The sequence below is a fragment of the Manduca sexta genome, chromosome 17, assembly GCF_014839805.1.
Source record: "Manduca sexta isolate Smith_Timp_Sample1 chromosome 17, JHU_Msex_v1.0, whole genome shotgun sequence".
Taxonomy (NCBI): domain Eukaryota; kingdom Metazoa; phylum Arthropoda; class Insecta; order Lepidoptera; family Sphingidae; genus Manduca; species Manduca sexta.
The window spans coordinates 5967194-5983113 of record NC_051131.1 but is presented as its reverse complement, the minus strand read 5'-3'; the positions used below and the strand labels follow the sequence as shown (position 1 = coordinate 5983113).

At 34.3% G+C, this 15920-nt stretch overlaps 1 protein-coding gene and 1 long non-coding RNA gene across 11 annotated transcripts in view; one reads left to right on the top strand and one right to left on the bottom strand.

The window, feature by feature from the left end:
* Positions 1-15920, top strand: part of LOC115454561 (serine/threonine-protein kinase tousled-like 2) — a 46139-nt gene that overhangs the window by 20517 nt on the left and 9702 nt on the right. For 5 of the 10 annotated variants that reach the window (XM_037439769.1, XM_037439766.1, XM_037439767.1 and 2 more), the window contains 2 exons: positions 4661-4746; positions 6407-6460. In XM_037439769.1, coding sequence (XP_037295666.1) covers positions 4661-4746; positions 6407-6460 — 140 coding nt within the window. Of the gene's footprint in view, positions 1-4660; positions 4747-5708; positions 5830-6406; positions 6461-15535; positions 15852-15920 lie in introns of those variants that run through there. The other 5 variants (XM_037439771.1, XM_037439770.1, XM_037439776.1 and 2 more) reach the window with 3 other exon arrangements.
* On the bottom strand, positions 4316-15805 carry LOC119189602. Its single transcript, XR_005112510.1, has 2 exons — positions 15692-15805; positions 4316-6062 (listed from the first exon to the last, which is right to left on the bottom strand). It is a non-coding gene; the product is annotated as an uncharacterized LOC119189602 (long non-coding RNA).

Below are 15920 nucleotides of genomic sequence, written 5' to 3'. Positions count from 1 at the left end.
TGAAATCATTATCACTGTCAGCATCAACAAAACTATCATTGGGTTAGGTTGTGTTAGATCTGTATACATGAATGCGCAAACCGAGCGAGTCAAGCGAGCGGCCGGGCGGTGGGGCGGGCGAGCGCTCCCTAGGGCGGCAGGCCACAGAGCCACTGCTAATTTAATCGTTTTAAAAAAAGTTGGTTAAGAATATGTCTGAAACACTAGATTCAACTGGATTTGTTTAGGAATGTTAGCAAATCGAGTTGAATTACTATCCTGTTACTTTACTAAATATTATCCAACCTAAGGTGTGACTTAATATTGTTCAGTTTGAAAACGGTTTTCTTTTAGTGGTTTCGAATCGCAGGAAAATTGTATTTAGTAATTACTAATAATAGATTTTCAAAAAATGCATTTTTATATAGTTTTTTTTCTACGACTGTATGCAGTTGTGTTATAAATACTTTTTTTTAAATTATTGTAGAATATTTTGATATGATGTCATATAATATATAATTAGATCACACAAAAGACAGGGAAACACTGTTTAAATGTCGCGCCATTTGAATCTAGAAGTCACTCATATATTTCGAAGTGTTGCAGTAATAGTACGTTTCAGTTGTTTTAAATTCATTTTCTGCATGCTAGTGTTTTTTTTTTTATAAATTAAGAACAATTAGTCACGTGTTCCATTTGGCAACGATTTGTTAAAATCCTCTAGGGTGTTGCGGTGGGGAATGAGGCGTAAAGGGGGAACGGGAGTCGCAAAGGATGGAGGTGAGATCATAGTGGCGAGTGGCCCGGGTAGGCGATCGATATGTACATTGAACATACATACGTATCTATATAAATAACTGTACCTAACTTCTCGCAACTCTACTGTCTGTTCCAGATACTGCGCCAAAACCCCGTTCCCCTCCACCCTCGAGCTTTTTGCTTGCGCTCTTTGGCGTGAAACATTTTTTACAATTATTTAGAATATGAATCACCGTTACTTGGTCTATGTACTTAACAATAGTGATAATAATCTAATTACTTGTAGTTGATTAGTTGTTCAATTGGTATAATTTTAAAAGTGACAGGTAATAATTATAAGCTCTGATATAAAATTTAACACCCATTTCGAAACTTACTTTCTTTCAGCGTATTATTATGTCTGGTTTGAAATTTTCAAAGCTCCTTTCAATTTGTATACACTACTGTTGTATACTACACTATTTGTAACTTCTCCGTATAAATGGTTCTATAAATATCAAAACGCAGTCTCAAATAAAATAAACTTGATGCATTAATGACGTTTATGTCATGCTCGTATTACATTTTAATTCCTACCTAAGCATATATTGGTCCACATTAAATCAAATGTCATAATACTAAAATTTCATACCACATGGCTTGCGTTACAGACAGTCTCGGCCCACAACAACCAAATTAAAATTGCTTTATTGTTGTCGAATAAATAACCAATTTTGTTTTTTCTGTCTGGCGTTATTCTGTCTTAAGGCTGGTCCCTGGGGTCTGCCTTACTATAATTGTTTCGAATTCGTCCTGTTTTCGCGGCACCCCTTGAAATGAAATCCATATTTTTTTTCTATGATGCCAAGTGTCTATTCTTTATTTAGGAACTTGTCTAGGAAATATCCGCCTTTGTTCGGCTGATGACCCTCAACCCAAAATATTACTCATTTCATTAAAATAAAAAAATAAAAACATGACATGCTTAGACTTTTTGATTGTAGAATTGTAAATTTAATCGCTCGAGTTGTTTTAAAAAATGAGAACGTAAACTACGACTACGCTCCTTCAAATTATATCCGTAAGATATTATATTTTAAATAATCACTTAACAGGTTTTTGTATCGACATAAAGTCATCCGTTGTTTTACCTTGAGGATTACTTAAAAGAAAGGTTCACAACGTATGTTCGTGCACAAAACTAAGATATGGCACATTACACCGGTCAACACGATTTTTGAGTCTGGCTCCTGAATTTGAAATTTTGGTTTCTCCTATGTTACAAATAAATAAAAAAATAACTGTTCCGATCAATGTTTGCTTTTGTAGAAACTAGAGCAATTTTACTGAGTTTTAAAAAACACATACAAATTTTTATACTTTCTCTGTAATTTTATTTAAAATTACGATAAAAAAAGTTTTTATTGAACATCAAAGTCTTTTTATACAAGAATTATGACTAATAATAGCAAACAAATAGAAAATAACAAAAAACCATGTTCATAAATGTTTTTTTTTAATGGATCTTTTATGTTTTTGTGCGTATTAAACCCCAAATGTAATCTCCCATCATACTCTTGTTGTACTGCCCTTGGTAATGTCATTCAAAGTCCATCACATCTTGGTAAAAACGTTCTCCCTGCTCCTCTGAATAGGCACCCATATTATCTTTAAATTTGTCCAGGTAAGCATGTAAAATATGGAGTTTATGGGACATTCTGCAGCCCATCAATTTAAAACTTTCAACCATAGTTTCAATGAACTCTTTATAATTGTCGACTCTGTGATTTCCAAAAAAACAATTGACTACTGCTTTCAGACGCTTCCAGGGTTATTTTTCATGAGCAATTAGGAATTTTGTGAAATCATCGCTGCTCATTATTTGTTTTATTTGTGGTCCAACGAAAATACTAGTTTTAACTTTGACTTCAGATAATGTGGGAAAAAATCTCTTTAAATATTCAATAGCTTCAGAATTATGATCTACAGCTTACACAAATTACTTCATTAGCCCTAACTATATATGTTACGGTAGCATCAATATTTATTTAGGCTCTACTATTGGTTTCACTTTCACATATTTTCCAATTTGAAATTAACACAAGCACCGTGAGGCACCCATTTCTTATCTTGATTCCGTATTTTGAGGTTATAATAAGCGTCATAGGCTTCGCAATGCTTCAAAATCGTTGCTAAAGCAAATTTTTTGCTTCTTACTTTAATAAATTCACCGCAAATAAAACAGAATTAATCAACATCCTGTTTACACTTTCTCAGTGCCATTTTCTAACCAAGTACGACATAAAAGTCGGTTGTTACAACTCAAATATACTTTTTTTTAAATAGTAATAGACTAGTAAACACTCACTACTGCCGTTCAGACATAATTCACAATTTGCAATTAAAATGATCAAAATGCTACCGCCTATTGCTCATAAGAATCAATTAAAATCTTCAAAACTTACTTATCAACATAAATCAGACAAAAGCAAACTTTAAGGGTTAAAAATGGATATCCGAGTGATTTCGATGTGCGGAATCAGAATTCAAGCATTAGAACAGAAACACAAAAAAAAATTTTTTTTTTGTTGACTTGTGTTATAGATCGTATTATGTTGTGTTAAATTTATATAGGTTTGTTTTTACAGCACACAATGGTAATTTTATCGGGGAAAAGAGTTTATACGCGAGCGGAGCTGCTAACGACGTTTAGTTTATAATAAATAATTCCTCAATACAAAATCATCAATGTCTCTCTTGGCAGTAACTACTAGCCTGCAGTAATGATGATTTTAAGTTGATTTTCCTGGGAATTGTGTTTCTGAAGTCCTTTTCACAATTTACAATATGTCCTGCTATATTGCGGTATGAGCATCCACGTTGATAAAAGTTTGATGATTTTCCGTATTATTGCATCATATCTACAGCATAACATGATAACTAGTAATAAATTATTGTGATGTCATTATACTTTAAGATTTAAACTTAATTTTTTTTCTGTCCTTAATTATTGTGTAGAGAAATTATTAATTAAATCTATGGCAAATATGGCATCAGAATCTGGTTGGTATTGTGATCTTTTGATTTCATTAGCTCATATTAAATATTTACATTAATTTCATGGTAGACTTGAATATTTGACCTAATTTCGTTTTGGCATTTTAGTCTCATACTATCTGCCCGACTGCTGGGCAAAGATATTTCTCATTTAATTTGTTTCAAAGGTTGTACTGCAATCCCATATAACCTCATTAGTTGGTTAGTGAATGCACCAAAAGCGGGTATAAAAAGGCTTCTCGTTTACATTATTATAGCTTTTGCTTGCGACCGCAAGCATCAAAAAGTTATTCCGGGATATATATTTTTCCGCGATATTAGTGGCTTATAGCATCAGGAGTAATGTAGCTTCGTCGCAATGAAAAAAAAAAAACAAAATCTGTTAATTAGTTCCTAAAATAAGCGTGTTCAAAAAACTCTTCAGCTTTATTTAATAGTATAGATTTAATGTGTTCTTATCTTGGGATTCATTTGAAAATGTAACAATTATGTTTAGCTATGGGCTACGTCTTCTAAAATAGGGATGAAATAAAAGAAGTGGTACGAATAAAAATGTTTAATAATTTTATGTAAATAGTATTTTAACAAAAAAGTCCTTAATACTAACACATATAAAATGGAAATTCAATTTTCCCCATTTGTTCGGGTTTTACTACAGCTACACAAAACGACTTGGGTTGATCGCTAGAAAGATACTTGCTTTGTATTAACTTGATATTTGCAATTTTATTACTTAAAAGAATCTTAAGCATAATGAAATTTAAGTAATTATTAGACATAGATATCACATAGTAAATATTATATTAACATTGTCTGTGTATCCAAGTTTTCGAGTGCAAATAAGAAAATCTGTGATCATATAACTAAATATACCGGTTTGTATCAGGTGCTGGCGTCAAGATGGAGCACTTCCAGGCGGCGCTGGATCCTCGCAAACAGGAGCTACTGGAAGCGCGCTTCTTAGGCGCCAAGGTCAGTTACACTACTTTTTAGAACCTATCACTAGATAAATTTTCGTTCTAAGAAAAAAATAAGTACATACAGTATATATCTTGCAATGCTTACAAATAATATCTAATCGTTGAAATAGTAAATTTAAAATTAACAATACATTTGTAAAATTCTATAGATTACTATATTTTCCTTAGTATCAAATTTCATATCAACAGCAACAGGTAGTTGTTAGGAATTGACATACTTTACAATTAATACATTACTTTTAATTTCATTTCTATATTTCGTTTTGTTGTAGTTGTGTTCTTTTTCATTAAAATAGATTTTACAAAAAAATATTGAATGAAACAAAACAATCTGTTCACAAGTGTTTTCAAGTTATTGATTTGAGATTGTACGAATAACGTTGCTAAAATTGAAAGGCCATTGTGCTGTAGTCTTTTGTTCCATTACACAGTTCCTGCGCATATATTATTCTAGATAAAAATTCATTTATTGATCGCATTGAGTTCGGACATTATCACGAATCTTTTTGAAGCGTCCCACGGAACAGGTACTGTGCCATAGATCTAAATGGAGTATTTCTTTAGCTACAATAATCATTACATTACATAGGATGAAAAAAGGGTAAAAACATTTAACAAAGGAAAAAACGATAAATCATGGTATTTGACGTAATGCGTATAAATTTAAAATAATTTTACATAGCGATGAAACCTGTAGACGGATGCTTAAAATTTAAATGTTGATATGCAACGAGCGGATCACGTGATGTCTGATAATGTAGCTACTCCATTAGGCCCACCTGCCCGCTGCGGCGCTGCCGCTCCGGTTTCGTTCGCGATACGCGTACGTACGTACATACATGCACACGTCGTGATCTCGGCCAACCAAGTGGATTGTGGTAGATATGTAATTCCATTATGTGTCTCGTCTTCGTCCGTTCCCCGCTTGCAATCTTCGTCCCTGTATCGTCCGGCTGACGCGACACTGAGCAGCGTCAGGGCATCGGTTTGATTCGTTGTTTTGTTTTATTATTTGTTATTCAAATGATCAGTATTATTGAACACGTTCTCCTTGTTACCCACCGGAAAGATATTAGTAAGTCATTTAAATTTACAATAACTATGTTAGGAAAGACGTCGTACCTCTTTAAACTATCACGTGAGTTAGATATTTTTAATTAGAGGAATGTGCTAGAAGATACTATACCGCAGTATAGTTATAACTGCGTCATTCTTTATTAGCATACGAGTAGCGTGCAAGTAATAACTGTCCCTGAAGTAATATTTATATACTCGTATGTATCACATTTGATAAATCCAGATAGTTGGCTGAAAGGGACAATTACAATACAGTGCTTAATATATCCGTTTATATCATGCGCGGAATTAAAATTATTTAGTTTTATCTTTAATTGAAGCGCTTTATCAGTTTTCCCCAGTGTAGATTTTACAAAATTTTAATACAGTAATATAAATTATAAATGATATTATATCTAAATTTATATCTATATGACGACATGTTTGCAAATTTTCTTTAATATGAAAACAGTTTTAAAATAAGTTTCGCATCTCTATTCACCATGATATAAAAGGTAAAGCAGCAGTTCACAATAGTGGGGAGACGTTTTCTAATAGGCCGGTTTACATTGAGCGCATTGATCGCGTGTTTACAGGTCAGCGCAAGGGAGATACTAGTAGAAACTCGGCGGACGCCAGAATACAAGACGGTGAGTTGTCTATATCTCAATTTTTTTTAATAATTTTGTAGACACGCACTTGTTAAACATTTCCACGGCAATATTCAAATCTGTCGATTGAGAAGTGATGGAAAGTCACGGTTGTACGGTCTCAGTGTGCGAGTGAGTCGGCACTCGGCGCTCGTGTACAACAAATCGTTGCGCGATTGTACACAGTACAAACCACTATTATATTATACTGCCACTATTAATAGAACTTATTGCAGGCATTACGTTGTGTTAACAACGCGCAATCATTTTAATATCGATTTGGCTTCATCAACATTCGCTCGTATTGATTTTTGTCATTTTATGCTTTGGAAATTAGATAATACTGTATCACGAACATTAGTTACTGATATGATATGACACAATATGTATAATATACGTATGTGTGATATGCTATAGAATTTGGACCAATCACGTGACGTTTATCAATCCATTCGAGTAGGTAAGACATTATTAACGCGGCGCGCTGCTCTTACAACAGTCCGTATTGTAAACACTCCTATAAATAGCGGACTTTTAAAATAACACAGACTGAGAAACATCGTACATCCAGTCAATTCTGACAAACGTCTTGCATTCATTCTGGACTTGCATGAAACTCTTTGCTAACACCGTCCGTATTTTTTATTGTTGTAATAACTACATTTCCAGTTATCATAAGCAAAAAGCATAAGCACGTTTTAATTACGGACCTATTAGCGTGTGCTCGTACTATCTGCACAGAAAAATAAACGGTATGTATTTTTGTTGTCAATAATTGATGTAAAAAATAACTTTGTTCCAGTACGTATTCATTATTGTTGAAAGTAACAATCTACTTAATATATTATATGACTAATCCCAGATTATAAGTGTAAAATACGTTACGAGTCGGCAAGCGTGCCGGAAAATGTACCGGCCTCGGAGTACAGGCAAGTCGGGGCCGCGGGGTCACCGACACAAGCGGCACTCCCCGCTCTTCTCACCCGCCTCCATTGTATCGCTAACTGGTCAAATGGAATCACTGTTTAAACAATTTATTTAATTGATTGCCAACGACACTGGTTGGCATTGCCACATTATAATCATTTAACACCGACCAGCATCTAAATAAAATATAAGTACCGTATATACTGTTGTGCTAATAAAATAAAATTCCAAGAGTTATATTATCCACTGGCATGCCTTTTATGTATATAAAATCTCGCGTTGTTATTAATCAGTGTTATGAATATGTTTTATGGATCCACATCAGTGTTCATTAATTCGGCAGTAAATCTTGCATTGTTTGCACAAAGCGAGTTATTTTTTATGGGTTTTAAGTAGTCATCACAACATGTATATAATATACAAACCCTTTTAGGCGAATAAGTAATAACTTTTTCGTTTTAGATAGCTCGGCAATGGTTAAATGATATGCTTACTGTAGGGTACCTACGCTTTGTATATTTATTTCACACCGAGGGAAAGAGAAGTCTCAGCGCAAATTCAACAGTCTTTTAAACATTCAACTCGAAGGGAAATTATAACATGGCGCACACGGCTTCGCCCCGCCTCGGCTACAATGTGCCGTCAAACCTCATTCCACCGCTAAGCCGCCCGGTTCCGCAGTTATTTTTACACAGCCCGACCTTTCGCACCGATCGTCACCGTACACAAGTATTTACAAAATGGAACATACGCACGTCGCACTCACGTTTATTGTAACAACAAAATATTTCGGTAATTCACGTAATCAACACTAAAGATCCTTGTCCTGTCGTATAGTACAAATGTGTTACGAATTAAATCATACGAAAATATTCTGTTATGGCATACTGTACGTCCGTTCGCGCCCGCCGCCGCGGAGGCAATGAACGCGGGACGAAACGGCGCGGCGCGGCGGCGGGTAAGCCGTCAGCTGAGCGTCACGCCGCGACATTGCAAGGTCCGCCCGTACTGCTTCGCCTGACCCACTGCGCCGCGCGCCATCCGTGGCCTGCCGCCACCACCGCCACACCGCGCTGGCCGGCGACCAGCCACCATTCGTGGCTTGCGATGAATTAACGCGCTCCCAAATTACAACACTGAATGTTTTAAATACTTAACACCTTTCCTTTCTCTGTACGCTTTGATAACGATAACACCAAATCTGTTACAAAATAATGTTTTACATACAAACACATTACCTTAACACTTTGGTAGGTATGTTATGTAAATACATACTTACTTTCCCTTTTTTAGTTTAAATGATCTTACTTAAATTATGATTTCATCTTCTTACTTCTTATTGATAGTAGGTAATATAAATGCGAATATTTGTGAAAACGTTTGGATATTTGTTACAAGTAAACGGAGTAAAAGCTAAACTAACTTGGATGAAGTTCAGCACATGGATAGACCATGTCTTTGATTAACATGTAGGCTACTTTTAATCCCGGTAATTTGCTCCCGTGTTTTTTTTATAAAATTTTGAAGTAGATGGCGCTGGCGTCGTACAGAGCTACAGCGACTTAAGTATTTTTGTATTGGGAAAAACCATTCATGAGGGTGAAGTTACGAGCGACACCTAGTTAATAATAATTGTCGAACACAGAACAATGGTCCGAAAATTATCCGTAATTTCATACTTACTTGATACTACACATAAATAAGCTCATAATTATTATTATGGAACAATATAAGTTTAGTTTCCCACAGTCGATACAAAGGTACACTTGAATAGAAACTAGTTCACTTTAATAATAATAAAATTAGTTTTATTTTCCTACTCTATTCTGCCATTCATGATACCGAATTAATCTAACCGATAATATAAAACGAATGGCAAAGCTATGCGTTACCGGCAAAGATATTAAAAAGTAGTCGTTAAATAAACTGAATGTTAACTTTTTAATATTACGTCAATATTCTTTCTATTTTACTATCTGTGCGGTAAAAGCTTCACTCATTGAAATGCCACAAAGTCCCAAACATCATTTGCACTAATCTGTTGATCTGATCCGACTCAAGACACGTGAGAATTATATCGATAGATAAAAGAATATACAATATTTAATCCCAAATTTTCACCGTCGCTAAAATGTTTAAATCGTTATTCTTAGAGATTGTGCGACTGACGCCCGAATACTGAAACGCTACTCAACCAACCAACTTGTCTGAGGCCTATTTAAATTTAACAGGCTACTTAATTTAAATGGCATTCTCAAACGTACATTAAAAGATTTTACGGAAAACTCAGTTGAGGAGCAGTTAATTTGCTATAGATTATAAAAAGTATGTTTTCGTTTACATAATTTTAATAAAATGATATTTATGTGTCGTTTCACGCAGCATAATTTATGAAACATTAAAAAAAATCAAATAACGTAATACGCAGTTTAATTAAAAATGATTTTTAATTATTAAATTCTCAACATTGATGTAGTAAATACATTGCAACTTATTTATACTTGCCATTTGGCAGCATGATCACTATTGACATTAGTCACTTTAGAAAAAAAAACTTCTGCATCTGTCAAATTTTCGTCAACAATTAAATCGTAGTGATTATTTTCTCTTTGTTAACAACATAATTCTTATTTCGTGTCATATATAATTATTCTTACCACAGAAGTTTCTATTTTCTATTTATTGTATAAATATAATCAATGGAGTCTGCAAATAACAAAACCCAAAAAAGGGGTTGAAATTATACCTAAATAGAAAAACAAGAACTGCTGGATATAGTGAAAAAGTAAGTTGGATTTATTTGGAGGCCCATCGAATTAAGAAAAAAGGGCATTGCACGATGCGGGCTGCTTCCGACATTCAATCTGGAAATTTTTGCGGGAGGCCTTTGTTCAGCAATGGATATCATGTGGCTGATAATGTTTTTTTTTGTTAAATAATTTTTGAAAATATATTTGTTTTATTGGCAGCTCTCGTGAGGAACACAAGCAGTGAGCTGTGGGCGAGTAGCCGCCTGTGAAGTGAGAGGCTGTGGGTTCTCTTGTGTGATATATGTAATCAATCAATCAATCAATAATTTATTCAAGAAATAGACTTCTGCAGGCATCTATATATATGTACTATGTGTAGCAAAATGTCTGTAATAAAATTTTATATGTCTGATATATAAGAATTACAATTAAAAAATATAATAATTACAATAAAGTTTCTTCTTGCTTCTCTAATAAATATTTCTTCATTCAGACTTTCAATAAAATTAATTTCCCTTAAAATTGTTACATACACACATAATAAAGCTAATCATCCTAGAAGGGGTAGGCAGAGGCACAACTAGTTCCATGATATGAGCGCAGGCACAACTAGTTTCATGATATGAGTACAATATGATGTACCATATTGTACTCATATCTATATATATGTACTATGTGTAGCAAAATGTCTGTAATGTAATGTTTATATCTCTGATATATAAGAATTACAATTAAAAAATATAATAATTACAATAAAGTTTCTTCTTGCTTCTCTAATAATTATTTCTTCATTCAGACATGTTGACTTTCAATAAAATTTATTTCCCTTAAAACTGTTACATACACACATAATAAAGCTAATCATCCTAGAAGGGGTAGGCAGAGGCACAACTAGTTCCATGATATAAGCACAGGCACAACTAGTGCCATGATATGAGTACACCATGATGTACCGTAGGTTCCTACACATGAGAAATATCCCAGATGACCCTTTGATAGGTGCCTGTGGTAAAGAAACGAAGGGCAATAAATATCTGGTATTTCTTTTTATGACCGGCTAGGCTGGATCAATATCCAGTTTAAATCAATATGATGAATGAACATTGCTGAAATGACAATTCCTGAATTAAAAAGCATAATTTAGGACAATTCCTGAATTAATGAACATAAATACTCTTCGAAAGTGTCTAATTTCTCCCGATTTCTTCGATTGACTTTATATTCCTCTTCAGACAGTGATGATAGTGAAGAAAAAGACATTTTATTTAATCGAAAGAGAATATAATAACAACTAACACAACAATAAATATTTTAGCGTAAAGATTTGAGAGTAGTCGCAAGCACTCTCAAATTAATCTCAATTAACAGCCATATAAGGCGGCCTTAAATAGCTGTCAAACTTTAAGCAGGGTTTGTGAATACCGTTTGAATCAATAAGCGGACCTTAAACCTTCGTCGCCTTAAATTTAAGGTTAGGAAATAAGTGACGTTTCAGTATACCAATTTCAAAGATAACGAATGCTTAAATCTGTGAGGCCATCTTAAATATTTAAGTGGCGTTTGAGTATTCGGGCGTGAGTATTTCAAAATACAAAACTAACGAATATAAAAATTAAACTAAAATTCTACAGCGCCTTTAAAGAACAAGTTTATAATTTCGGAATATTTTTTTTTGCGTTCAGCCTGTTTTTTGACTTTAGAAGATTTGGTGTATTGAGTCTGGTTATTCTTGTATTTTGTGTTTTTTTTACAAGGTTGCGCTACTTAGTACCTAAGTCTGCCAATGATAGCCTCCCTACTCCAAATACATTTCTTTTTATTTTTATTATTAAGGCAATAATGTAGTGTGATCATCATACTAGTCACGTTACATTTAAAAACGAGACACGAAAAGAATCTCTCACAGAAATGTAATGCAAAATATGAAAGGAAATATTTGCGTGAATGGGTGTTAGCGGCATCGTCAACTAGAAATAATCAATATTGCAGGCTTTAGTTCGAATCTCGTGGCGCCTCGTCGGCGCTGCACACTTGCGGCTGTAGTTGCGCTGAGCCCTGTACCCACCCCCTCGCACCTCGCGCCCTGCACTCCCCTCGCACTAGAAAATTGGGTTAAACAGCACGCGCCTGAACTCCGCACCGAACGAGGGGATTTTCGGGCTCCCTACAAATGCGCTTCTACGCCGAATGCGGGAGAAATGTGGCTTGAGCTTTGAGTATTGATTGTCTTTCATACGAACACGCAACTCTCTGCGGCGCACAATTGCATACGCCTACGAGTATCAGTTTTATTGTTCACCCGTTTCTGTGTTTTTTGTATTTTAAAATAATAAATAATAATGACCTGTCTTTACTGTCTTGCCACGGTACAATTTGTGTTTAAGCAATCCATGATATAACACTTATTTTATTTATGAATATATTATGCCAATTTCATTAATTTTGAATATATCATGACACAAGCCACATTGTCAACACACTATTTATTATAACGTAATCAAATATAATATAACAATTTTGCTTGTAGTTTTCATTCCACAGAGAATGTTAACATGACAAATTTAATGATCATAATAATATACTTAATCCAATATTGAATGTTTAAGTTTTTCTACGTTTAAGTAATTATACTACAATATACGGAACAGAAGTCTTCGAATTCATAATTATACTAGCTTTTGTATGCGGCTTCGCCGTCGTGAAAGGTTTCCGGGATGTAAAGTCTTCGAAGTATTGAAGATCCAGTTCTCACTATCGTCATAGCGCTTTCAAACATTTATATACGCGGCGGGGGACTATAATTTATAATATGTACGTAGGAAACGTAATAAATTCGATAGTCTTCATGTTTTTTTTTATAAATTTAAATATCAGTACTTACTGCTTTTATATATTTTTTATATTCGTGGCGAAAAAATGGCACCAGTGGACAAATAATTGTTGTACAAGTGATAAACAATATATTATTTGCATCAGTTCTGATCATTCTATATATTTTTTTTTTTATCTTATTGTTCAACACAGTTACATTTAAGGCCCTCCCGGAATAAATGGCCTGGAACAATTCGTTCCATACTTGGCGGCGGGCGAGTTACGAGCGGGAATATGCTAAGGTTTATGAATGATTCCGTTAAAAATTTAATTGTAGTTCTTTTTGAAAATTTTAAACTACTAAAATATTCCTTATTAAATAATAATAAATAGTCTATCTAATAATGTGGGTTGTAAAATAAAATTACGTGTACCTAAGGAGGAGATATGCACGGAATCATTAATTTCGGTGGCACTTTAATATGAAATTAACGAAACAATATCCATATTTACATAATTGTTTAAGAGTTTGTTACCACAATATACAGATATAAAAGGGAGGCAAACTTACAACTTATAACCGTTATGGGTTTGGTGTTAAAAAAAAACCGACATAAAATAAAAACAACAGGAAATTTAAATCGGCTGATAGTTGAGTGCTTATACTTATATATAAAAACGTTTAATACTTTTAGTGAAGAATTTGTTATTGTCTTGCAAACGGAGATAACAATAAATGTAGCTGATTTAAGTAAGTGTGACGTTGCATAATAACTTAGGAATTTATAGGCCATACTGTCTCTGTTTACTAACAATTATATTTCATTGTATTCTTTTAAGGTATTGACTTAATTTTTCCTTGTTGATCAGTAATATCATAAAGGAAATCTTAAAACAGTAGTAATTTTTTACTTCCGTATTTTTTGATAATGGCTGCAAAACTGATTATAATATCAATACATCGGCGTTTCGTTTGTGAGGATTATTTCAACATAAGAAAATTGTCTTATAATAATTATTATTTACGTCAGAGTGTAAGGCCCGTGATAAAACAATGCTGAATAATGATAATATAAGTTATGGAACGTGAATTGCACCAGTTTCCATTGTCCAGTGATTAATTCATTCTATCGCTTTAGTCATGAGCGTGTCCATGTTTGTATGTATGTTTATACAGATACGCAAGTTGCCAACTCGCTAACTTTCCATTCGTCCACGTATAGGTAGGTATGCTAAAATTAGATGAAACAAGCACACTGCAGGCAAGTCATGCGTTGACGTTATATTATTATACATCTGGGCATATAAATATTTAAGTGTATAATATCGGTTACAACTAAACAATATATTATTTCTATAATATGCTATTTATTTATTTTGAGATTTATGATAAAGTTGGTAAATGGTAGATTATGTTATCACGGGCGCCGAATAGCCTTGCAAGTAAACTTGTAGCTGAAACTTGTACGTGTTTTTACTTATAAAAGTTGTGTCGCCGTCACGTGGCTGTCCCTTATTTTCCTTATCATTTTGATATAATCGCAGTGCGTTGCGCTCGCATGCGACTTTTGTTGCTAGTTAATACAGGAGGTGGTCGCTACGAACAGGAGAGGAGGGGGAAAGAGGCACCGAAGGGAGTACATACAGAACGGCAACGTTACGGCGATAATGCTAATATACTTGTGTGTCTCACTCTATCACCAAGTATGTTGCATTACAACGATGTGGCATTTTATGGTGCGGCTTAAGATTTTAGACGTGCAAGCATTTTAAATTTTTTTCTGTTACTAAGATGCTTACTAATACGATGTCAAATCTCTTTCAAATTTGATCTATTGTAATAAAAATGATGTTTACATACTTAGTAGATAACTTGAAAACCTTACTTATTTTTATGTTTTAAAAATGTTGAACAGGTTTCTTTTGGTTTTGCTCATATTGTTTGATCGCATCTCACGTTAAAAATAGGTACCTACCTCCTGTATAAAAAACATGACCGGTGATATCATAATTAATATATTCTGTAAACAACTCCAGTGAGTTAAGGTAGTCCTTATAATGCATTATTTATACATTCAACAATGAAAAATTACGTGGCTGGGATTAATGTACAATTAGGTGTTACCTAAACTAATACATAACCAGTAACCTTGTAAATTTTCTAAAATCTCATACATTTTATTACATTAAAACAGATAACTGCATACTCAGTAAACAATAATATCTTTATTTTAAGTCGCATATCGACCTTCAAATAAATAATTAATTACTTATATTATTTGACTTCATTAAAATCAACATCTTATTATAACATGCGAGTTATAAGTAGGTATGTAGGCACTTGGTAGTTTTATTCAGTGAAGCATGTCGCGACTAGCGCGTGCAGCAGTCACTGCTGCTTAGTTGAATAATGTAGCATATAGGTATTACGCAGAGATATAGGTAGGTGGATATCGCGTCGTATACTGTGTAGACTGTAGATACACGGCACTCGGCAGGGAGCATACCTATCTGTGTTTATGTTGGTACATCGCAGCACAGACGCCTACGTAACACGTCCAGTAAGCAGTTTGTTGTGGGGCACGAGCGCCGATATCACGTACCTACTCATTCGCCGCGGTCGGTGGCACGCCGCCCGCCACCCGCCGGTGCCACCTCATTGCGGGAATAATCGGTCAAGTCGATTTCGTGTCCATCGTTTTGTCTAGTTCTAGTTAGTGGTTATAAAAATAGTTACACTTACCATGTTATACTTATAGAAATATTCAAAGCGTCGCATTTGCTTCACCTCCATTGGTATTTGTTTGTGCAAAAACTCAATTGGTCAACAAGCACGATCGCAATCACGGGCTGTTGACCTGTCGTTTTGCGAATGCGAACGAACTGACGTTCTTTCGTACCAGGTAGTTGATAAATTCTGATTATAGTTGATTCATATACTCGTTGTTCAGTTAGGCAATTGCAAGTAAAAA